This window comes from Scomber scombrus, chromosome 14 (assembly GCF_963691925.1).
Source record: "Scomber scombrus chromosome 14, fScoSco1.1, whole genome shotgun sequence".
Lineage (NCBI taxonomy): Eukaryota > Metazoa > Chordata > Actinopteri > Scombriformes > Scombridae > Scomber > Scomber scombrus.
Window position 1 is genome coordinate 26,371,946 of NC_084983.1, and position 25,967 is coordinate 26,397,912.

At 40.5% G+C, this 25,967-nt stretch overlaps 2 protein-coding genes across 2 annotated transcripts in view; one reads left to right on the top strand and one right to left on the bottom strand.

Moving 5' to 3' along the window:
• LOC133993953 (replication protein A 70 kDa DNA-binding subunit-like) overlaps positions 1–17,451 on the bottom strand; it is a 40,934-nt gene extending 23,483 nt beyond the window's left edge. The window contains exons 1-10 of the mRNA XM_062433097.1: positions 17,368–17,451; positions 16,854–16,901; positions 16,002–16,080; positions 15,788–15,896; positions 15,578–15,674; positions 15,397–15,490; positions 8,881–9,235; positions 6,393–6,495; positions 6,193–6,261; positions 3,307–3,499 (exon numbers count right to left, since the gene is read on the bottom strand). Coding sequence (XP_062289081.1) covers positions 3,307–3,499; positions 6,193–6,261; positions 6,393–6,495; positions 8,881–9,235; positions 15,397–15,490; positions 15,578–15,674; positions 15,788–15,896; positions 16,002–16,080; positions 16,854–16,901; positions 17,368–17,400 — 1,180 coding nt within the window. The 5' untranslated portion in view covers positions 17,401–17,451. The remainder of the gene's footprint in view (positions 1–3,306; positions 3,500–6,192; positions 6,262–6,392; positions 6,496–8,880; positions 9,236–15,396; positions 15,491–15,577; positions 15,675–15,787; positions 15,897–16,001; positions 16,081–16,853; positions 16,902–17,367) is intronic.
• A 714-nt stretch (positions 17,452–18,165) lies between these two features.
• On the top strand, positions 18,166–22,976 carry smyd4 (SET and MYND domain containing 4). Its single transcript, XM_062433257.1, has 10 exons — positions 18,166–18,330; positions 18,647–18,791; positions 19,062–19,151; positions 20,100–21,111; positions 21,236–21,502; positions 21,671–21,843; positions 21,990–22,137; positions 22,237–22,353; positions 22,510–22,633; positions 22,771–22,976. The coding sequence occupies exons 1-10, from the start codon at positions 18,197–18,199 to the stop codon at positions 22,892–22,894; spliced, it is 2,334 nt and encodes a 777-aa protein (XP_062289241.1). The 5' UTR covers positions 18,166–18,196; the 3' UTR covers positions 22,895–22,976.
• Positions 22,977–25,967: the final 2,991 nt, after the last annotated feature.

Genomic DNA, 25,967 nt, shown 5'->3' on the forward strand with positions numbered 1-25,967 from the left:
AAAACCCATTTTCACAAGACAAAAGCAAACAAATTTGAGGAGCTAGGTTTGGTATTTTTACTTGATTTATAACTTAAACGGCTAGTTAATTTACTGTCATCTATGGTGCCAAGACTAGTGCCCATGCATTACACAAAATAAATGACCAGAATTACAATATAGATTTTGCAAACCAGTCATTCTCTGAACTTCATCTTCCTGTCTGCTACGTCTGCTAACCTTTTTTCTAAACTCGGTCTCCCTCCCTCGTTCCTCCCTTGCTCTCTCTGTCTGTGCTCTCTCAGCCCCCCTTAATTCCATTATGATTGAGACGATGTCATCCACCTCTGAACTCCATTATCACCACAGGAACAGGCTGACAGTTCTCATTACCATGTTATAATCCCCTATTTAACAAAGGAGCGGAGAGAGAGTGAGTGGAGGGAGAGTGAATGGAGACACAACAGATGACACACAGGACATGTAACAGTTCCTCTCTGCGACCAACGCAAACACACTCCTCCAGGTCCACCACTCAGTGCATCTCTTAACTGTGTAGTGCTAACATGCTGGCTTATATCTGCTCCTGTTTATACTAATGTAATCATGCAATATTCCCACTGTGAATTGCGCTTTTCCACTACACAGTTCCAGCACGACTCGCCTCGGGTTCTTTTTGCCTTTCCACTAGGAAAAGTACCCGGTACCTGGTACTTTTTTAGTACCTGCTCTGGTGAGGTTCCAAGCGAGCCAAGCCGATACTAAATGTGACGTCAACAGACTGCCGGCCACTGATTGGTCAGAAGAGTTGTCGCTGGAAGAGTCATGAGCCGTCCCACATAAGAATCAAACCCGGCATTTTTAAATACCAACAACAGCGTTACAACCATAGTTACAGCCATACAGCTCAATTTTCTTGCTTTGTGTGACAGAAAGCCTCATACAGCAGCAAGTACACCATCGCCTCCATGTCCTCCATTGTTTATGTGTTTTGTGTCGCGTATAAAATGAAGTCACAGCAGTTTCGCGGAGCCGTGCTATGACGACCCCGCCCACGTTGAGTAGGTACTTTTTTATAATGGAAAAGGTCTGTTCTGGAACCGTGTCGAGGCAAGCCGAGTCGTGCTGGAACTGTGTAGTGGAAAAGCGCCATTAATAACCATCAATTTGTTTTCTAACATGGTGTGTCCAATACTAAAATAGTCCTGCTGTATTGCTATCTAGCAGTTGCTGTAGCACACTACCTAAAATTACATCACAAGTACAACAGACCAGACTGCACCTGACTGCATCCACCTGTGCTGTGTGTGATCAGAAATACTTCAGGCTCGAACCTTTCAACCTTTTCATCATTATGAGGGAACATACAAGTCATGTGATTCATTGTTAATGCTTTTAAGTAAAGTTCTTGTGCAGCACATCGAAAAATTTTGTTTTGTTATGTTTCTATAAAAGTAAGTTATTGACAAAAAGTATTGTTGGTATTGGTAACGAAACTCAGGTATCAAACAGACACTGGTATTGAAAACTTGTCAGCCCTCTTCATAAGTAGGAATAATTATTGATGAATGTGAGTCTTAAATGCCAACTAAACAACAGACAGGTGTTTGTACAAGACTCACTACAATTGGCTAAATATTACAACGTGCAGTGTTATTTCCTAACACTCCAACTTGCAATGCAGACCTCATTGTCATAACTTCACAAACTTCTCTGTCACACCTGTACATCATCTCCCTGATAACACTGAGCAAAATGCAGAAAGAGAAGACTCTTGAATTACTAATTTCAACCCCAATCTATACTCGGATCATCCCAATTTACCTGTCAGAGAGATAAGACATTCATGTCAGGCACAGAGGGCGGCCAAAGCAACTAACCTTCCTAAAAACAGAGGAATGAACGCTATCCTCGTCTTATCTCTCCTCTTCATTGTATGCTGAATTAACCTTCTCTCTGACCCTGTCATAATGTATTACTCCATGACATCAGGTACACAACTGACTGACAGATGCTTGTCCGTTAGCTCAATTATTGAACCATTCATATCTTGAGTCTTTAATTGCCTGGGTTGACTGAGAGCACTGAGCAGTGATTATCCGGTTGATAATCCACATGTTCAAATCAGGCGGGGAGTTCTGGTCCTCTGAAATGAGGCCAACGTGGAAGTAACTTAAAACTGCATTCTATCAAAAGGCCACCAGGGGGCGACCGTTTCTGTGTCAAAAGGACTTCCGTCTCTATACAAGTCAATGGAGACTTCACCAACTTCTCACTTGATTTCTAACCTCAGTAAACGTTTTCAAAATGTGTTTATGGTCTCAATCGCTAGTTTAAAGCCTTCTTCAATGCAGTATGATGTTCATTTGTGAAATGTTGGCCTCCCTGATTTTATATGTGACGATAAAGCAGGGTATGCATTAGGGCGTGGCTACGTCGTGATTGACAGGTTGATTGGTTCACAGGTTCAGGAGGGCGCCTCATGCTCCTCCTGATGCCCATATAAGTAGAATCCGTGTTTTTATTTTTCCCAGCATGCACCGGAAATTTTCAAGATGGCGCTGCTCAGATCCGAAACTATTCGCTTCCAAGCAGCAGTCCACAAACCAATGGGTGACATCACGGATGTTACGTCCATTTTATATACAGTCTATGGTTCAAATCCAACAACAGTTATGGCAACACCAATCCACCCCTCCTTAGTTCTGTCATTGTGGATGTGGCAAAGACATCGATCCGAGTAATGTGCTGCCTAACATTACAGACAGTTTTTTCTTCACACGCATCAACATTAACCTTTTCTTTCTTCACCAACCTGGACTAACACATCACTTTCTGCTGTTGGCTTTTCCTCCTGATTTTCACACTAGACATGCTTTATATAGTATCCCTTCAGGAATGTTCTCAAATGTCTTCCTAACTATCCACTAAAATCATTATCTGAACATATTTGTAGCTAAAATATGCCAAACGACTGCTGGGTCACACTTTTCTATCTTTAACATCTTGGCTCAGTAGCTGTTAACAAAGTTGAAGGGCCAGTGAGTCATCTTAACGCTCCAGTTTGCTGATTGATTTGATTTGTATCTGTCGAGATCAGGTGATTATCAGACATGTCTTCCGGCCTTTATTGCAAAAACTGAGCATGTGATATGTAGTCCGCCTTAAACTCCTAGAGCAGCTGTGTATCTTACCTTCGCTGCCATCCTTTCTCAATTGTACTTGACACTGAAGCTCTATCTGCTTACTCACTGATTGTTGTTTTTCTTTTATCGGTTAAATGGCAGAAATGTACAAATAATCTAATTGGTGAGCTTCTTTTCTTACCAATGATGGCATCCTTGTCCTTGTTCTCCATCTCTGCGATGGGCACAAAGTCGCAGTTCATTGTGGGGATGTCCTGACTGTCATCACATGGCACAATGGAGGAATGAGCATGGAGGGTCATCTCGTAGTCATTCTTGAGTGTGGTGTACTGTTTGTTGGCCACCTTCAGTGACGCCTTAGAGATGTAGTACACCTACAGAGAATGGGCGAGCAAGGTGTGCCGGCATTATAAAATGAAACCTAATCAAACTGGTCATTTCCTGTCAATTTGAAGCAACTATGACTGATCAAATAGGTTATTGATCCTGTTAAGGAAATTATTATCACAATGCAACCTGTTCCACTAAAACCTCATTTTAAGAATGTAAAAACCTTTAGGTCCAACTAAGATGTGGTGTCATATCAGCCCCATCACTTCTCTAATTCACCAGAAAATAAGAAGCAGCTGAGAGTGAGCCTGCTAAACAGCAATTTAAACTCAATCTGCAAGGCACACTTCTTCATTCATTCTCCCAACTGCCCAATAGTCCCCTCCTCTCTCTCTTCTACAGAGTTTGTCTCAATGACTTACTCTCTTTTCTCTACTTACTCCCTATCTCTCTCTCTGATTTACCCCACACAGAGATAGGAGCATGAAACTAATGTGATAAGCGTTCTGGCCGCTCGGAGCCAGTCACACCCACACGCTGTTCTGTCAATACTCAGATCACGAAGGGAAGACGGATTCATTCCTTTATTTATCTTTAGAGGGCAGAGGGCACAAATTGGATCTGGGCCTGTGTTGGGAGTCACTAACAGTGGCTGATACCTGAGCCAGTGTGACTAGCAAAATGATGGCCGGGGTTAATTGAGTTATTAAGCTCCGTGGGCCACATGGAGCTGAGCAAGAGCTTTGACGTGTTCTACCTGTCTGTAATTGCGTAGGTATACAGGAACATGCAAAAGGCATGTTGTGGGTGTTAAGACTGAGCATCACCCATTTTTTGCACACACAATACACAACAATAAGAGGTTTATCTCGAATAAACAATGGCTTGCTGATAATTCTTCCAGCTGGTTCATGAGACTGGAGCTAAATGGTGCCAACGCTCTCCGAGGAAAATGTTGATATCTCTCGCAGTCTGTCATCATGCATTTGTAAACTTTATCTGAATTTTTTCTTTTTAGTAACGTCTAAAAATGGAGTTTAACACTTGAGTGCAATACTAACGTAATACTTGATTTCCCATGTGGAGAAACCGAGCTTACAAGCTCCAACTGAAGGCAGCACATACTCAGTGCCCTCATTAGTATTGATAAGGAATTTCTAATGAATTATTCCTTAATATTAATTATTATTTTCAAAGATGCCACTGTCCTTATGTTATTGTAAATATTTCTGCTTGGTTTTCAGCCCTCCAGTGAGGTCAGAGGTCTGTAACAGCAGCTGGAGTTGGTGGCCGTTAGATTTCTTACTAAAGGACACTGAAGCAGCTTGTTGACACAGAGTCTTGGACCAGGGCCCACCAGTTACACGATGATCTTGTTAACAAATGCTGCCTCCAAGGCTCTTTTAGACCAACAGGTTTGGCAAACAGATTCATATTTGTTAGCGCTTGACTGACTTTAATTCATGTATTACGCTCTGTAATAAAATGCAAGAATACATTACAGGATAGGGTTTTTTCAAAGTTTATCTTAATGAAATATTCAATGGCTAATATATACAATGAAAGCATTACTGGTCACTATGATGATTCCTCTTCTCCATACACCCACACGTGTGCTGCAACTAATAGATGAGGGACAGAATCCAAAGTCCTCATTCTGTGCAAAAATGGATTCTGAATTTCAGCCAAAGGTAATATGAAGCTTCAGCAGTTTAAATTAGCCAGTCTCTTGTGTTTGTTTGGACAGTGTTTCCTTACTCAGTCTCAGTTGAAACCTCATATTAGCTTTGGACAAACTACAGAGTGCATTTTTGAGGATTTTGTTCCCTCATTTCTTACAGTATAGTCTCACTACGAATGGACAGGAAGACTGATTACTCCTATCCTTTAATATCTTTTAATTAAGAATTAACGATTAATTTTGTGATATTTTGTACTTACTTTGTATATTTTAATTGTTATGCTGTTATGCACCACAACACCAAGGCATCTCCATTAGCAAAAAAACCTGTTTCTGATTCTGGATCTGTGTACCAATTACTTAAGCCTTGCAGCCTGCAATGCCCGAAGAGAAACTTTTATACATCTGTCTGTATCATCTGTGGAGAACACAGCCTTCACGACTGGCAGACATTTCTGATGCAATGAAGATAACAGAAAACCAGAAACCCACAGTAAAAAACAATATATATAAAAAAAGTTTTCTCAAGCTGTAGTCGGCTACATACAGTATTCATATTCCCATATATCCACCCAAATGCTCAGCACGAAACATATATATTTCAGTAAAATATGACTTAATAAATCCCTTCCACAAAATCCTCTAATACTTGCCTCTAGCTCATTCATTGACTAGAAGTCCTGCAGGCATGAGAGGATTTTGCAGAGGGGTTTTATTAGACACAATTTTACCAATGATACATTTGTGTGAGGCGCTATGTGCATACAAATGGTTACCTATACCTAAGACTGTGGCTTTGCAAGCAGTAGCCTTTAGATATCGACTTGCTGTCATCAAAGTCAGTTTACTTCACTGAAGAAATGACATGACAACAACATTATGAGGTTATTATGAACCCTATTTTTTAAAAAGGATGTTGGTACAAACATTTTCTTGCAGCATTCCCAGCCTGAGTGATGTGTAATACATACAAAAGTTATCAGTTTATACTGAAATTTCGAAGAAGCTCTTATCGCTTTAAGTGTGGATGGATATGGGTGAATGGGATCTGCTCACCTTGCCTTGCTCCACTAGAGAGAAAAACTTGTCCACTTCGCTGTTGAAGGCTGTGATCTTGATTTCTCCCTGTTGACCAGCACATTCCCATTAAACAACATTTCATTTCATGGATAAAATGCAAAAAGCAGCCATGTGTGACATACTGTATGATGACATGCATGCACATAGTAGACAGATATTCAGGCCTCTCTACTCACACTTTCATCCAATACATCAAAAGAGAAAAGCTTCCCCTCTCCTTTAGAGTTACTCCAGGTGCGCGTATTGGACTTGTTGGTGACTCGTGCTCTGATAGTCCACCTAGGGATAAAACAGAATACCGGTATAAACTTGTAATTAGAGCCTGACCAATATTATATTAGTCAGCAAATTATTTTTAAGAAAATAAAAAATCTTAAACTGTAATAATGAATCAGTGCTGACAGCTAATTTGATAACATAAATAAATGTTACATTTTAAAATAATTAACTTCCTGATAAAGAAAACATGCCCAAAACTTAAGAATTGCAAATGTTTCACTTGAAAAAAAATTGGAAAAAAATAATTCATTCATCATGTTTTACTTTACAGTTTCCATCAACAACATTCTATCATGTGAGTCCATATAGAAGACTTAATGTATCCTGTATCTTTGACCAGCACAGTTATGTGCAACTTAACTAAAGGAGCTGCAGCCTAAAGGCATAGACTGTATATAAAATGGACTTAACATCCATGACGTCACCCATTGGTTTGTGGACTGCTGCTTGGAAGCGAATAGTTTCAGATCTGAGTGGCGCGATCTTGAAAATTTCAGGTGCATGCTGGGAAAAATAAAAACACGGATTCTACTTATATGGGCATCAGGAGGAGCATGAGGCGCCCTCCTGAACCTGTGAATCAACCTGTCAATCACGACGTAGCCACGCCCTAATGCATACCCTGCTTTATCATCAAATATAAAATCAGGGAGGCCAAAATGTCCCAAATGAACATCATACTGCATTGAAGAAGGCTTTAAACTAGCGATTGAGACCATAAACACATTTTGAAAACGTTTACTGAGGTTAGAAATCAAGTGAGAAGTTGGTGAATTCTCCATTGACTTGTATAGAGACGGAAGTCCTTTTGACACCAAAACGGTCGCCCCCTGGTGGCCTTTTGATAGAATGCAGTTTTAAGTTACTTCCGCGTTGGCATCATTTCAGAGGACTGGAACCCGCCTGCCTAAAGGTCGGCACAAACTGTAAAAAATGCTGCAGAGACACTTCAAAAAACTTCCTCTTTTTGTAAATGAGCATCCCAACTCAGCTCACATCAGTCACCAAAGTGAAACACAACTGTGCAAAAGAACCATTCCCAAGGAAATTGAATGAGTTTCTTTTCAGTCTTTTTAAAGTTCCATGAAAGAAAGAAAGAAAAAAACAGCATCCGGCAACTTTCTTTTCAAAGACTGAACTAGGTGTTGTACATCTGCCAACTCCTGGATGCATTTAAAAAGTGCTACTTGTTCTGTTTTTAACAACAGCCAGCCAAGCTCTGCAGTTTATGCAGCAGTGAGCTTTTTGACTGAGTTGATAATTGTGCAGTGGAGGATATTCATACCATAACTTTGCCTGCAATTAAATCCCCTATCATGAGAGCAGCTGCTGGCCTAGAGTGAACCCCATTCCCTGCTCAGTATGGATAAGACTGCTACACAAAGGTTTATGGCAGCCAAAAGCCAATTATAGTCTGCTCTAGATGCTATTACTTAACACTAGCAGAATGGGATGAGAAAGCCATGCAAACGATCATAAAAGACGATGTGCACATACACTGCATCCCTATGTGATCTGCAGCACGTTACACAGTCGCACATGCACACACTTTTCATTTTACACGCATACGTACAAGAACCGCAGCTGCTGAAGTCATCGGTTTTACTCGCTGTAGTTCCTCCCCAACTTCAAAGTTAGAACAGTCATCAGTTTATTACAACACCTAGAGGCACAGTTATCTTTACAGCTTGCAATTTCAAACAGGGGCACCGTTATCAGAGCCCAAACATGGAGCGAGAGTTGACGGGGTACCTTTACTCCAATCTGGACAACTAAATCTTGCTACACTGTGCTCTTGTCTTTTTGTGGTCAACTTTAAGGTCAGAGACAGAAATTTAAGCCTAATGAATTGATAAGAAACGAGACGGGTAGGGGGAAAAACAGCAGTGAAATGGAACCCTAGAGGAGGTAAAGATATTGTGAGAGGGAAGCAAGGAGGGAAAAAAACCAGGATGGCCAAAACCCCACCGGGCCAAATAACAGAATCAAAACCTCAGCAGCAGATCATATAGACCCAGCAGTACCTGCCGCTAAAGTGTCCGTTTCCATGCAAATGGGCTGATTAACACGCACACAGACATACTTATTGATACATGAAAAAAATTAATGCTCACACACACACACATACACAGAAATGCATATACACACACATTTCCAAACATGCCCCAAAGTGGTACTCAGGAATAGCAGCAAAACAGGGAAGTGGAATCACAGCATGAGAGGAAATAGTTTAGCTGATGAATGAGCAGAAGGGAGGAGGAAAAAAAAAACATCAAGGTAAGTGCTTTGCAGCTGTCCACTGCAAAACTTTGATTCTTATGTTTCAAATTATTTTGTAAATCTGTGTATATGAAAGACAGAGTTAAGACAGACAGTTAAACTCACTTGGATTGGTAGGGGTTGAGGCTCCCAATAGGAATCATTTTAGGTGAAGAATCTGGAGAAGAGCTCGAAGCCTTCCACGGTGACGACTTCGTAGGTGTCGTCTTCGAGGGTGAAGCTTTCCACGGCGGCGACTTCGTAGGTGTCGTCTTCATGGGTGAAGCTTTCCACGGTGGCGTCTTTGCAGGTGATGTCTTCATGGGTGAATCCTTCCACGGTGATGTCTTTGTGGGTGAATCCTTCATGGGTGAATCCTTCCACGGTGACGTCTTCATGGGTGAAGCGTTCCACGGTGACGTCCTGACAGGTGACTTTCCCACGAAACCTCTTCCACGGCCTCGGGGAGGAGAATCGGTGACTGGGAAAACAAAAGTTAGATACTGATTAAAAAGATTAAACAAATAAATGGAAATCAGTAGTGCTAAAAAGTAAACTAACTGATTAGCAATTTAGATAATAGGTACTTTTTACAGGTTTACTATTTGTTGTCCTTTTTAAGCAGTCAATGATGAAAACAATTGAGAGCCGCAGCCTTTAAATTACAGCACTTGTGCTCGTGTGTATAGGTAATAACAGTGTCCTTTTATGTCAGAACTAAAGGCTTAAGCCATTCATGAACCTTTCCTCATTATTACCTCGAAGTACAAAGTTACCATTATCTGATGAGGACAAAAAAGGACCTGATAGTAATAGTCAGAACACCTACCAGTTTGCCACTAGGCAGTACAAACTTAATTAAACAGCCTGACAAAAATATTTAAGCAGTTATAAAACATTAGTGGTGCCATTATCTGATCATGCGAGCAGCTGCCAAAATAATAAAATGCCTGAGAATAGCTGTTTTCCTTACAAATTAAACTCTCCCCACGGATCTCTCTCTGTGTCGAGTTATTCAGTTCCCCTTAACTTCAGTTTGTGCCAATGAAATAAAATGGTGTTTTTCTTGGGTAAGACTGCCAATCAATTATTAATTTCATAATTACTGTACGTATGCCTTTCAGCCATGAGGAAAAAGAAAGAAAGTAATTAAAATTAGCTATCAGAATCTCAGTCTTGTGGCCAAGACACAAACCAAACATTACTGGTCTGTAAATATTCAGGCATCACGGCCACATTACATTTAAGTTGAGTCAGAGGAAAGTCAGAGTTATGAGTTATGGGGTATGACACTTTTGATTCTTTTGAATATGCAGCAACGTGTATATAGGAAGGCAGCCTATGATTACAGGCCATCTCTCATAGTTGCTTCAGCTGTAATATGTATTGTATCATATATGCTGAACTTATCTGACGGTCACCTGAAGCCCTAATGTGTAATTATTTAAGCTGTTAAAATGTTTATACACAGCATGATGTGCTTCGTTGAATCGGATTGATACGTTGCCATGGTTATGTGTGCATAAACTTAACTCAGATCTAATAGGAAATCTCACAAAAGTTAGGGACAGGTTACTCTTGTTTCTGAAACAACACAGCTCAGCTTTTATGTGTATGTGAGTTTTACAACGGACAACGCCAGAAATCTTCAATAGTCTGGATGAGCCCACAGAATCACCAGGCGTCAACTAACCTCCCACAATAAAGTAGCATCAGGCCCCATCAGCAGTGATTCAGGATGGATAGTTATGTGGTGTCAAAATATATTTCATGTGATGCCTCATATTTTGGCATAGATGATCGGCCATATTGAGCAGCAGCATTTGGGAGAAGAATAGACAGGGGTAAAAAGAGGAAATTCCATAAAGACCACTCCCCTGATTTAAGCTCCTGTTCTGGTGCACAACAAACACTTACTATACTCTGTGATACCCTGCTTTGCGAGTGTGTACTTCTGTGTGTGTGTGTGTGTGTGTGTGTGTCATCATGAAAACATTCCTTGGGGAAATCACAGATTGAACAGCTATTTTCAGGCGATGGGTAATTAACATCAATATTCATACACATGCTATCTGGATGGAGTGTTAGAAGGAAGGAGCTGGTAGTGAAAGAAGAGAAGGGGAGATGATAGGTGTGTGTGTGTGTGTGTGTGTGTGTGTGTGTGTGTGGGGAGGGGGTCTGAAGAACACAGCAAAGAAATGGGGCTTAGAGCTTCATCAAGAACACTCATTTTTTATGATTAAGATCAGTACAGGCTCCTAATATGTATGCCAATAACGTATTTAACAGCCCCTGTTTGTGACAAGTACTTGTTGATGAGGATGCATATAGACGGGAAAAAAGCAATAAATAGAGACAGTCAACGAGAGAGAAAGCATGTCTTTATAATAATAATAATGATAATAACAATAATGGTGACTTGAATTTATGTATAGAACTTTTCAGGGGACCCAAAGACACTTTACACATACTGAGGCTGACAAAACAAAAAGAGAGAGAGAGAGAGGCAGAAAGAGAGAAGAAGAGGGCGGGGGGGGGGAGAGTTGTGAGGACAAAGGAAACCTGAAGAGAATGGTTAGTGATGAATAATGATTTTTTTTTTTTTTATACTGCACTTTAGCGAGTGCAGATCTCTTTTTGGAATTTAAATATCATGTGCAAAGCAGTTTGAAGGGAGTCTATTTCAAGTGATAGCTGCAGCTGAATATTTAAATGGGAACACAGATCTGTGGGTGACTGCTGTGTCATGACCTCTGACTCTCCACCTACTGCTTAGAGACGACTGTTTTTCTTTTAATTGTAGACTATTAATAAGAATATTGCAACTCATATTTTGATGCTTTCCTCTGACAGGAGTTTAGAAGGAAAGCTCAAACAATAGTCAGTGCTTTTGACTATGTGAAATTAACATTTGTAATTTCTCGTGTTTGTGAAGCTCTGAAAAAATTCTCTCTGACCACATTTTCCCACTGCGGGGATACAAGAGGTCAGCGCTCACAATAGAGCAGAATGCTTGGAGCGGATATCGGATGTTTCCCATTCTGCTAATTATGCTTCATCCGGGCCTCACTCCTCCGTCCTCCGTCCTCCAGCCCGTGACCTGGACATTGATCAAGGTCTGCGACCATCGAGGATGTTCCAATTCCTTAAATGCATCCAAGAGGAGAGGAGAGAGGAGACCTCCAGTGAAGCTTGGAGGACTGAGACACACGTATCTTATGTGGAAGTTTTTCTACAGGTCTTACAGGACAGTAAAGGAGCGGCCACGGAGGCTCTAATATTTAAAAGTATTATAATGTCATTAATATAATACTAATCAGCACTGGCATAATGAGAACTGCCCTCTATAGAGCTTCTTCTGCCTGAACTCTGCTCCCTACAAACAAAAGGAGATTTTCCTCCTGATGAATCCTACAGAGACCTTAGTTTTAGTAATTGTGGTTTTGGAACTTTTTGTCTCCATCCTGACAATTTTGTTTCGATTTTTATCATTTTGTAATCTTCAGGGTCGATTCACTTATTTTCTGATCTCTATATTTTGCTTGTTTGGCTTTTTAACGTTTTATAGGTCGATGTGATTTTAAAATGCTGTTTTATTGTTGCTCATGTTGTGTGGACGCCAGGATGGTAGTGACCACTTTGAGGAAGCAAATAGGGATCAAAAATAAAGAATAAAAAAGATAATATTCATATTATTGCAAGATAGGAATACTGTAGACAGGGCAAAATACCTAATCTAATAACCTTTTTTCATGTTTATCCCTGACATATAAAATATTAGATGTAGTTTAATCTAAATCATGACAGAATCATTCATTACTTTTCTATTTTCTTCATCTTTTCTTATTTCTTATTCTCTGTTCCAAGTATATCTTGGCTCAATCTGTAAGGATGTTTATCCTAAACAGCTGAACAATCATGGCTGCTATTAGTCTCAGCCTGAGCCTGAAAAGGACAGACTTGCTATACTTGCAGCTTTTCACAGATAAATAATAGATTTCATTTAAAGCATTTATAGCTCTCGTGTCTGTCCTATTCTTTTAGTTCAAACTAATTTTATTTTTCTCTTGGTGTTATTTATATCATGACCTGATGCAGCAGATCTATAATCAGAATTGGAACAGCAGTCATCATAATTTCTACACATTATGGGACAGCTGCACAAGATGCTGCTGTAGTCTCAAAATGATGCTGCAGTGAGCGAGGTCCCCTTTGGAAATACAATCCCTGCATCTTCTCTTTTCTTGTGGCATGTTTTCCATCACATCCCTGTTTGAAGGAGCTGAGACTCGAGGAAAAGTTGTGAGTGAAGGAAGCAAGGACACATCAGCAGTAGATGCATTTCTAAACAGCAGCCTCCGTAGTCATTACACCACCTACCGTTCATTGGAAACACTTCATTTGTAACATTTAGCTACCTGCTGAATGCACTCACATTTATCGACATACTGAAATGCAATTTACAAAAATATTGGAAAATAATCAAACACTGCATTCTGTATGATAAAGCACTTAAAGCTTTTATGCGTAAGGCTTGTTTTTTGCACTGAAGATGGATCCAGGACCATTTCATCAACAGAACAATTAAATAGCAGCAGGGTTTCTATATCCGGAGGGATGTCTGAGGTAAATGGATCAAAGGATCTAACAAGAAAAGAGTCTGATGAACTAGTTAATGCAGAGCCTTGTCTTTGCTGAGTCAAGCTAGTTGACTTTCTCTCCCTTTTCCCCTCTGTCTGTGCATCGCTACGAGGGGATTCAGTCCACAACACAATATTCATGAAGCCATGAACTGGAGGAGCCATCAGCCCACACAAGCTCCCTCAGTCACAACACACACATACAGACACACACCTACACACACAAACAATATATACCAAGCACTCATTATCCACCCACATGCCTACATCCTCCACTGAGGACTATTGGGTATGTTTCTGCCACATAACAAAATCAATGTCAGTGCTGAGAGCAGTTGGTGATATAAAACAACTGAGTGAAACAAAGACTACGCTAATAAAAGAAGATCCAATAAAACACAGGCTACTTTAGACTTGATACATGGCTCCATCTCTTTAGGCAAGAAACCAATTATCATTTGGAGGTCCTACTGTGTTATAAAAGTCTGGTTGGTGGTACAACAGTGAGAGAGGTGAGTTATAGAGTCCACCAGTAGCAGTGGCCAGTGGGCAACAAGATAGTGTCCTGCTCTGATAGCTGGGCAGTAAATATGATAAAAGTGCACAATGTGATTTGGACAAAAAAGGCACAAGAGCTGGAGGAACTGCACTTCCATTATTTTAGCATTTCCTATGGCTACCTTAAGCTAGTTGAAAACCAAGCAATGCCAAATGATCCTGTTTCATCTGATTCTTCCCCCACTGTCAGACTACTAACCTCTGGACACTGATGTTATATGAATATCAAAGGTTTGGAAATAAGGAGTCTGTAGTGCTGGTTAAAGTATGGTGTAATACTAAATTAAAGACTCTGTTGGTCGCTCTCGTTGGCTGCGGCACAACAGTATTAAGAGAGACGAGAAAGTGAAATGACTGCATATCATTTATCAGTGCCCTTCTCAAAGAGGATACATGGCTCCCTCTGCTGGTGATGTGGAGTATTATCAAAATACTCAAATTCTCTCAAATATCTGGGCTGAAACTCATGACAATATAACTCCCACAAATGTCCAGTTATTCTAAAACTACTATTAAATATGTACAGCTGATAATGACAAAAAATGCAAATGTAGAGATCTCAGACTGAATAATTAAGAGAAGAAAAAGGTAATTTAAAATAAAGAAACTAACTCCTCATTTAACTGATGTTTTATAAGGTGCAAAATGATGTTGAATTACTTGAAAATCATCACTTCTCACAAACGTGACATTGTTCTTATTCATGAATATGGTTTGATCCTCTATAGGCATCAACATTTTAATAGTTCCTCCAACATGACTGCACTCATTTGCTGGCAGAGAAATTCAGTCATGTCCACTTCTTATTCAGGTATTTAATTGCTTTAATGATTTAATTGTAATCAGCTTAGTAAATAAAGAAGTATTAATCTATAAGACATGTAATATCCATGAGCCGAAAGCCTGAGGGGTGTTTGTGTGAATTTTTTTGCTGTGTTTAAAAATGATTTATATCGACATCTCTTCAGTGCACACAGTGGCATCCATATATATTTTTTATTACTGTCAATATTCCATAATTGCTGCTGGTTTAAAAAAAAAACAAACAAACCCAAAAGATATTTCATAACTAATTGGCTCTGATAGCTCTATCAGCCCCTTGCTGCTCACTTGTTTTTGGAACAGCGCAGGTTTCACTGTAATATATTTGTGTTATATCTAGAATATCAGAGCTGTGTTCAGTAAAGGTGTGCTTGAGAGATATAAACAAAATGTATCAAATTTGCTGGTTATCGCTTGCTTTTCTTTGTGCTTTAGTCGGGGAACATTTAGGTCAATTACAATGTCAATAATCAATCACCTTTTCATTGCAAAATATGAAGATTTGTTTTTGTCACTGCTGCAGAGAGTGAGAAGTCAACGACGTGAAAAGCGACGTCTAGACTGGAGAAGTATCTATACAGGAGCATGAAATCATAAACAAAATCTTTGACATGACACTCACTGCTGTTGTTGTTATGGGAGGGTCCAGGGACCGCAGCAGATGGAGGGGATGCTGGGACAGAGGTGCTCGAGGCTGACTTCGCTGGAGATGAAGTCTTACCTGCAAGATGAACAAACAGGGTAAGGAGATCTGTGGAGGCTGCTTATTACTGTTTCTCAATTCATGCGCATTTTAAGAGAACCTTACCATCTGTATTATATGGGGTGGGATTTCCAATCTTCCCTCCGGTTTCCTCGGCCGACTTCAATATCTCTATGTCCATCACAATCACCACGCACCTGGAGCACAAGAAGAAGGAAGAAAACTAAGGTCAAAGGGGAATTAATGCAGCAAATAGAGAGAAGGTGAGAAAAAAAGAAAGAAAGGAAGGAAACAAAGAAGAAACACATACCTGCCATCTGACAATGTGTTTTTGACGGTCTTCTTCAACATACACACACAGTTCGGTGCCAAGAGGTTGTCTTCGTTCAGATGGTTTAACTGGGTGGCCAACAGGAAGGCTACATACACAAAAACATGTATTTAACTTGTTTGTCATAAAAGACCACATGTGCTTTTTACAAACTGAAAGTCTGAAAGTTTTCTGGCTACTACAAGATACTCACAAGACAGAGAGTTCAGACCATCACTCATCATAAGACGGAACCTTGGTGGACCCGAGGCACTGTTTATATGACCGATTTTCTAATAAACAGAGAGAGAAGAAAGGATTGTATAAGATAACAACAAAAAGTGAAGTCTCAGGATTATCACGTTTGATACTGGGTGGTGGACATGAGACCATGTTACTAATAACTGGATATTAGTGATGATCTTCATATAATCATCTTTCACTAGAAGACCACAACATTTTTCAAATTCTGACACTAATATTATTTCTAGAGCTGCAATGATTAATCGATTGGTTGCCAACTATTTTGATGATCAAATAATATTTTTGAGATTCAGTTTGGAAATTCTCTGATTCCAGCTTTCTTAAATGTTAATATATGTTCTGGCTTTTTAATCCTGTAGGATAATAGACTGAGTATCTTTAGGTTGTGGACAGTTGATCAGGACTAAACAAGACATTTGAAGACATCACTTTGGGATTTGGGAAACAGTGATTTAAGATTTTAATTGCAGCTCTAATTACTTCAATAAGAAAGGAAAATACCATGAGACAATAGAAATGTCAAATCAATGAGTACAACTGTGTTATGGCACCATTTTATTTTTTAATCCACGTAAAGAAATACTTTTATTTGTCATGAATTCAGTTCACTGGATTAGCAAAAAACATGTCAGACATGTCCATGTACTTACATTATTCATAACCATCTTCTAAATGTAAATGACATGAAGTTACTCATCATATGATAGAGGATGTTATCCATAGTGCACTCACTTATGGTGGTGTTTAAATTACATTATAGATGAATTGGTTAGTCAAATGGACTCAATAATAATTCACTTACCAGAAGCTGCAGAACAGGATTGTGCACCTCTTCACCTTTGTACAGGGCCTAGAGAGTGATAAGTATGGATATGTTATTAGCTACTTCCTTATCACATGACCATACTGCAAATGCAAAGTTACAGCCTAATATTAGTTGGTATTTTTCTCTTTAAAGCAGCCCCTACAGAAGGTAAACATCAGTGAAACATTGCAAAAAGCTTATGCTTGAGAAGAAATGCCAAAACAATAAAGAAGTTCTGCGTCAACATTTGGAAAACATTAAGCAAATATTTGTATTTAATCACAACATAATAACAGGATCTCATTGACACTTCGTTTGTTGTGATAACAGCTGCAGTTCTCAGCTGCCAAATCGATCTCTTTATTTAGATGCTGCTGTGAGGCTTTGAATCTCATTAGCTCAGACTGCTAGCATCTGCAGCTAGTAGTCGTACACTGCTAAATATCAGCCTCGAGAAACAGTCAGCCAAAAATAAAAGTATTTATTCAGTTAAATAAATATCCACGCTTACTTCCACTGCCCCCTGTGTGAGTCGTACACTCATGTCTGAGGTAAAGTTGATCTCAAAGCCTCTGGACAAGCTTCTCTCATACGTGCTTAGTGTGTTAGTATCGCGAGAAGTGAGCGCGGCAAACGATACTTCACGACTGCAGTGACGTCAAGTAATACGAACCACACCGGATATGGGACATTCAATGGCTTCAAAATAAGATAGTAATTTTGGTCCGATAAAGACGATAAAGCAAAAGGAGAAAAAAAAAGGGGGGGGGAAAAGATGCATGGTGCGCTTTTAAATGCATTTAAAATAGTACAGACACATACAACAACATTCTCAATATAACATGTCAAAAATATCTAAAGATTAAACAAATAAGGTCAATTATGCATTAACTACACCATCCTGGATTTGCTACAAACAAGTAGGGAACTATTTCAAAGCTACGAGGGTAAAAGCTGCTGTCCTGTAAAAGACCGTTTATTTTTTTTTATTTAATTAAAAAGTCCATCTCCTCACGATCTGAGGAAACAGCCTGTTTAAGCTCCCTGAGTCCATAACTCGAATGGTTTAAAATTAATTTATTAGCTGAAAAAGAACATCTTTTTTCATCAATCCTTTAGGGGTCATGTAACTGTTTAGTTTATCTGAAAAAGTCAAAATCACCACATGCTGAATTTAACTTCAGCAACGTGCTTATACCTAGAGGTTTTATTCTGAAGGCTGTGGGCAGAAACTCTAATTGATGCACGTGAGCTTGACATCGGTGTTCTGAAACTCAAAACAAACCAAGACCTATCCTACGGTGCCCCATGCACATGAGGTTTTGAAGTACTTCTTCAGGATGGATCTTCCGTGCGTCCAGTGGCAGGATTACGTCGCGCAGAAATGGACCGGGCTGGATCCCGACTTAAAGGAGCGTTTTACGTCCCTGCGTCAAATAGATGATGTTTTTAAATGCGCCCTAACTCTGACAACGTGAGCAGCTACTGTAGCTAACTTCCCCACATCACCTCTGTCTCAGTGTTTACTAATGGACATGGTCTTTGGGTTATAGAAGAATATTAAAAACATTATTATATTTTAATCAACCATTGTGGGACATAACTTTGTTTTAGACTTTTTCACTTGAACCCATTTTTCAAGTTGCAAAGTCCACATTGACTTGTAAATAAATTCTAACTTGCCTGACCATGCTGCTGTGTATTTTTTTTTTTTTAACACAGAGGGAACTCATTACATTATTAATCAAGCAATTTGTTATGTTTCTGTGGTCTGTGTCTCTGTTTTCCAGCCAAACTGATCTGGACTTTGTGCAGTGCATGTCAGCAGGATACTCTGTACAGAAGGACCCAGAGCAAGCAACTACATGCAGGGAGAGGGGTAATGCTAGTTTCCAGACCAGAGACTACACTGCAGCTGCTCTGCAATACTCACAGGTGATGTGAAAACAATTACCCATAGTTCAGATGTTTCACAAAATACAAACATAAATCCAATGGATCAATCATTCCATTTAAAATCCTAACTAGTCATGATATAACATTTAAAAAACAGTAAATGAGGTATCTCTGTGAACTGGTTCAAAATGTATGAGAAAATATGTTGTTTCACAAACTGCAATGTAAAAATCCATTATATAGCTTTGTGCCTCCCAGTCCTAATCAATATGCATCAACATCCAGCTTCTCTTTCTCCTGTCATGACAGGGCATATGTTTTGCTCCCCAAAGTTTGGAGCAGCTGTCTTTGTGCTACGCCAACCGCTCTGCTGCGCTCTTCCGTCTGCAGCACTACCAGGTGAGAAGCCAACACTTACAACAATGAAATAATGAGGTGGTGTAATCCTTGTGGTATCATTAAAAGCTGTTTATTTGCAGCCTGAACATTTGCCTGTAGATGTTTAACAGATTGTGCTGTCATTGTGTCATCGTTTTGATCAGTACTCAATGTCATGAGTCCTGCAGAGAATCTTATTAAAATTCATATGTAAGCACGACCCACTCGTGCTTGAAATGATGTCAAATTAACATAACTATCAGATGATTTACATGAACACATAACACCACCCTGGTGAGCCAGTAAATGCAACCACACATTTTAGCTCTAAACCAAATTTGTCACCCACCTCACACTGCATAACCTAACGTGCCAGATGGTTTGTGTGATCTTGTGATCTCACGAATCCTGCTGCCCCGTGACGTAACTGCAGAAATGTCAGAGAGCAGCCTTCACCCAGAGGACTCCCCGTCGCTCCCTTGTTTATGACGTTTATAAGGCAGGAACTTTTCCAAGAACACAGGAAATATCAAATTGAACTGTAGACATTCATGGACCTTTAAAAGCGTCTTGTGTAATACCTCATTTAATTGAAGTCTATCAGCCTTGTGATTGCTAATTCATTTTGACTCTCAGAAAGAAAGTGAGACATATTTTTTGCTACTTTTATACAACTACTGTACTTATAAAGCTCAGAGTCCAAAATTCTACATATGCTGAAGTGACCATAAGAGTTTAGAAGCAGCAGCTGACTCCTGTGTTGTAGCTGTCCCACTCAGAGAGAAGGTATCTTCATCATGGTTAGAATCTGTCTGCTTAGAAACCAGAACAAGAGCATGACTACTTCCTGTCTTTGGCTCGACTCAAGCTGTGGCTAAATAAACCATTTCTTGCAGTTACTCATTTTTAAGCTGAACATCTCTTGTCTACTACTATGTTCATTAAGATATGTCTGTTTTTTTCCCTCAGGAATCTCTTGCTGACATTGACAAAGCCCTAAAGTATGGCTACCCCTCTCATCTTGTACACAAACTAGAGGACCGCCGCACACAGTGCCTCAAACACCTCTCTGTGGGTCAAAAAGCAAAACTGGATCATCAAAGTCAAGGCATAACAAAAGGACCATCTGTTGGACCTCTCTCAGTTGGGATTTGTCCTCAAGTTGTTGTTGCCTTCAGCCCAGAGAAAGGTCGACACCTTGTGGCTGCAGAGAGAATAGCAGCTGGGGGAGTGATCCTTACCGATAGGCCTTATAGTTATGTGCTCATACCAGGGATGAACGAGGTGAAGGGAGGAAAGCAGGAAGCAGAGAAGGCAGTATTGTTTGGAACGGAGCAAAGGCGCTGTCACAGGTGTTTGACTGAAACACTATGTCCTGTGCCGTGTGAGGGGTGTAGCTACAGCCGTTACTGTTCAACTGGCTGTCAGCAAGACGCCTGGGAGGAACATCACCGCTGGGAGTGTCCAATCGGTGCAGATCTGATGGCGATGGGTGTGATGTCACAGCTCGCCCTGAGGGTCACACTAAAGGCGGGGTTAAAAAACATCCAAATGGCTAAGAAGGCTGAGGATGAGAACACAAAGTCTGGGTTAAACAGTGACTGCAGTGAGTCCAGTAATTCTAGTCCACGTCATACGAATCAACCCGATCCTACCAATCCTACTTCACACTGTGATGACTCTTACATGAATGTGTTTCACTTGCTGCACCACCTCAACCACCACAACCCTGGTATGCGTTTCCTGTGGGCAGTAACCGTAGCAACACTGTACGTGAAGCTCAGCAAGGCAGGACCACCACCTGCATCCTGGAACCTCAGTGGATCCTCAAGGGAAACAATACAATCACCAGACAGAGGAGAGGTGGAGGGCATGATCGCAGATTGGAGCCCGGAGCTGTGGCCCCTGGGAAGTGCAGTTCTGAGGCACATCCTGCAGCTGAGGTGTAACGCCCAGGCAATCCTCATGCTACAAGATACAGGTGCTCTGAGTTCAATTTTTCACAAGTGTTATAGTTGTTCAGTTTCAAAAACTTTAATTTAGGTGGTAATTTAACTGCCATCTACAGTATGAATGTTCTTGACCTTTACGTTTGCATCTCACAGGAGCAGCACATTCACCAGTGCAGTCCAGCCAGGAAATCCGCATTGCTACAGCAATATTCCCAACTCTTAGTCTTCTGAATCACTCCTGCTGTCCCAACACCAGCATGGTTTTCAGCACTGGCGCTAGTGGTGATCTTCCTGGTTCAGATCTGTCTGCAGACTTCAGTGAGAACGTAGTCGAGCACAGCGGCACGGCCTGCGGAGTCACTGTAACTGTCAGAGCAGCCAAAGCTATCACTCCTGGACAAGAGATTCTGCACTGCTATGGTAAGGAAAATGATGTTGTGTTTATGAATCAGAATCACTTTGCATATGAGCAATGTTTAAATATAATATTGATACTGTGATATAAGATTCTTGTTTGTTTGCATCATAGTGCAGTTTTTGTTCTACCACCATCTTGTCATCTATCACTGTCTATCCTTCCTTTCTCAGGTCCTCACAGCAGTAGGATGGTGACCCAACAGCGTAAGCGTCTCCTGCAGGAACAGTACTACTTCCTGTGTCAGTGTGAGGCCTGCACCCTGCCGGAGCAGGAGGAGGACGGGCCAGAGGACAGACAGCAGGGGTCTGGACTCCTGTGTGTCAAGTGCAAAGCGTCTCTCAAAGTAAGCGCTCATTAGTGTTTTTTGTTGCCTAATAATTATACAAGATGAATTTACTGCTACTTTTAAGAAATTCCTCTGTCAATATTTCTCTCACTATTGTTGACATTTCACTCCTATTCATTTGAGACATTTTGTATGATTTTCAGAAATGCAGTAAGGACAGAGGAACAGGATTTATATGTCTACAGTCCTCTTGTGGTCATCGTATGTCTTCCTCTGAAGTGAGTCAAAGACTGCAGGAGATCAGAGTGGACCTTGTGAAGGCCGTGGACCTCATGGAGAGAGAGAGACCAGGTGCTTCTGAAAAAACTCTATCCAAATCCAAATGTATCATTTTCATTTGTAAGTCTTTGAAGCATCATCATGTTTAATGTTTGCTCTTCCTTCCCTTAGATGAGGCTCTGACACTGTTGAAAAGGACTCGGCATCAGTCTGGACTGGTCCTCGCAGAGACACACCCACTACATGGAGAGCTGGCAGATGCTATGGCCAGAGCGTACGCTACAATGGGTGGGTATAATAATGCATGTGAGCTTTAGAGCCAAGAAACCAGTAACAGAATATGCAAGAGAATGTGGCTTTACTTGTGACATTATTTAGAGTTGTGGGGAAAATGTGATTTTTCAGTTGTCTTACTTCTTTGTTTCCTGTCTGCTGCTGTTGTAGGTGACTGGAATAATGCAGCCGCCCATCTGAAGCACAGTAATGTAGCTATTGCCTCTCAGTATGGAGGAGACAGTATTGAAATGGGTCGACAGCTCTTCAAATTAGCTCAGCTACATTTCAACGGGTAAGTAAGAGTCGTACAGACAGGAAGGAATGTTTTTCAGGACATGTGACTTTGTTCAGTGTCTGATTTTAAATGTGAAGTCAAACTGATAGGAATAGTTTTAACAGTTGTCTGACTTTTTCCTCTCCTCCTCCCAGTGGTGCCAGAGGTCCGGCCCTCTCTGTCTTTCCCGAGGTCAGACGTCTCCTCTGCCTCCACTGTGGCCCTCAATGTCATGAATTACAGGAGCTGCAAGTCATGGAGGACTGTCTAGGAAGGTAGTCTTAGACACCAGAGTGAAAATCTTTGCCATATGTGTACAGTTTTGTACTCCGTGAAACTAAATAATAAATATAAAATGTTCTCACTGTGTTGGGCTTGTTGGCTTTTGTATGTGTAAAGGAATTGATATAATACTGTGCAGTATATTGTTTTAGAAGCAACATGCTGGTCAGCACAGCTACTAAATTTCCACAGGTGTACATGTAGTTTATTGTAGCTCTCTGACCTCTTGGTGTCAGACTGTATCCATCAATAATTTCAATTTCATGCTTCAGTGGTAGGCTTGCAATGTGAGGCAACTTATCCACCAGGTGCTTCCAGGTCCATTTACCTCTCTGAACAACACTGTAAAAGTAAATATGTGTTTTTGTTTTTTCCATTATTGGGTTTCTCCACTATATGTTTGCAGCCCATCAGGAACAGTGTAGCAAGTTAATCAATTTTTAATATCTGCTCACACCTTCAGCTACCATATACAAGTAGCCCTCTGACCTTTAGGTGGCAGCAGTTATCCTCTGACAAATTCAATTTCATGCTTGGATGGCTGGAAAGCAAGATGTGGCTCTGACTTTTGAACCTACAGTATCCACCTTCGTTTCATTCGAAGACCTCTGTACCCTCAACTTAAAAGTCTTCATGGATCAGTCCTATTAAATTTGAGTGATATTGTTTTTAGATGGAGTTTTTTTTTCCTTTAGTGTAACTGGTGAATGAGAAATAAAGGCTTATGTGCCACATAAACAGCTAGAAAATAAGGGATCCACATGACTGTAAGCTCTGCTGAAGAGGTTCATTGGTTTTCAGAGATGAGGGCAGGCTCCTGTTGAGCAGGGACAATAACATCTTGATCACAGCTGGAAGTCTTGAGACATTTGCCAGTTAGATATCACCAGTATCTGGAGGGAAGCCGATCCGACAGACACGAATGTGCGCAGAAAGTCAAGGTCAAGGCACACACTTTGAGAGGCAGCTGGTGAAATCAGCTGATGAGACGTATAACGGTGAACCCAAAAGGCACCACAGGGCAGGTTCCTGATGATTACTGCTGTGATGAGGTTGCTGCAGGTCCATGGCAAAATCAAATAAGGACCAACTGAGGACTAAACTGAGGTCAACATATCACAGGACACACCAGGACTTTGCTCTGACATTAAGGCTGTGCTGAAAATCAAATCATTCAGAGAAAACTCCTTCAAAGAACATGTACAACATTAAAGCATAGACTGTATATAAAATGGACGTAATATCCGTGACGTCACCCATTGGTTTGTGGACTGCTGCTTGGAAGCCAATAGTTTCGGATCTGGGCAGCGCCATCTTGAAAATTTCAGGTGCACACGGATTCTACTTATATGGGCATCAGGAGGAGCATGAGGCACCCTCCTGAGCCTGTGAACCAATCAACCTGTCAATCACGACGTAGCCACGCCCTAATGCATACCCTGCTTTATCGTCAAATATAAAATCAGGGAGGCCAAAACTTCACAAATGAACATCATACTGCATTGAAGAAGGCTTTAAACTAGCGATTGAGACCATAAACACATTTTGAAAACGTTTACTGAGGTTAGATATCAAGTGAGAAGTTGGTGAATTCTCCATTGACTTGTATAGAGACGGAAGTCCTTTTGACACCAAAACGGTCGCCCCCTGGTGGCCTTTTGATAGAATGCAGTTTTAAGTTACTTCCTCGTTGGCATCATTTCAGAGGACCGGGACTCCCCGCCTGCATTAAAGGCACATCTGTAATCTAATTAACAAACAATGCCCTGAATATGAACCAAAATTGAATTGTTATGGCCCCAGATCATTTTCTTTCATTCTGTGTAATTAATAATGTTTTTTTTAATTGTTTTGTATATTTCTTAAAACTAGCTGGCTTGAATGAACATTAAACCATTTAAAGTTTAGATATATGTTTTTTTGCCAAACAACTATACAAAAAAATACTTATTTCCAACTTGCCCTCTGCATAAAGTGAAACATAAACAATGTCTACCAATATAAATCACTGAAAATAGTACAAACTGTAGCTACTCTTCACCATAAAGAATCACAAACCCTACCTATCATGTCTTCTAATGATCTACTGCATAATAAACAAGATGTCAAGTAAAGTCCTCTTACATTGGGAGACTCACTGATGCAGCTTAAAATCTGCAGAGATCTGCAGAGATAACATTGCTTACATAGACGTAGTGTTACAGCACACAAGAGATGTTCATTAATGCAGCTTAACATCGCTAAACGTAATCCAAGAGATGCATTTGAACATGACAATTGTGTAATATCCCCCTCTCAACACTCTAATGAAAGACTGCCCGCATTTTCAAACTTCTGGGAGGGTTTTTTTTTTTACCACAAAGGTGTATCAGTTCGGGTTACAAGTGTTACACTCCACACGTCATCTCAGGCTAATTCTGCAGTTCAATATCCAATATCACACATGTTGCTTATGCTCTGAGTTGTTTCTGTTTGTTTGCTTGCTTGTTCTTCCTTTTTGTAAGCTACGCTGCTTCTACGTATACCAACCAGGAGTCCCTGTTGTTGAAAATGTGAACTCAGATTCAGAGGGAATAGCACTAGAAAAACAGAAGGCTACAGTTAACAGGACGGAGAGATGAAAAACTGGGGGGAGGTAAGCTTGAGATTCAGCCATGAATACGTCTGCAGACATCTTCCTGTTGCTGCTGTATCAGATCACAGGTTTCTATTTCTTTGTTTTACTGTCCAGTGCCATTTGAGGCGATTTCTAGCGGCTGTGATCTTGGGCTTATCAGATATCTCGTTATACATAATGCAATCAAAATTGGCCAGACCACAAACAAAAAGCTGTCTCGTGTGTCTTCTGTAACACGGCCTGCGTCAATATCTGTAATACAGACCGACAAAGATACTAACAGCTGAGTTGGCCTGACTCAACTCTTCTCCTGTAAGCTGCTGGTCATCAACATTACAACCACCCTTGCATGAATTATACACACAGCTGTAACCATAACAATGAACTCTGACCTCTGAGGCAGAAGGTGTGGCTAGAACGAAAGAAAAAACAAGTACTGTATACTCACCTGGT

Excerpts from the sequence above, each read along its gene's own strand:
- smyd4 (XM_062433257.1), top strand. The coding sequence starts at position 18,197 with ATGGATCTTCCGTGCGTCCAGTGGCAGGATTACGTCGCGCAGAAATGG. Across the intron at positions 21,503-21,670 it reads AGAGATTCTGCACTGCTATG|GTCCTCACAGCAGTAGGATG; the intron begins GTAAGGAAAATG and ends TTCCTTTCTCAG. Across the intron at positions 22,138-22,236 it reads CATGGAGAGAGAGAGACCAG|ATGAGGCTCTGACACTGTTG; the intron begins GTGCTTCTGAAA and ends TCCTTCCCTTAG.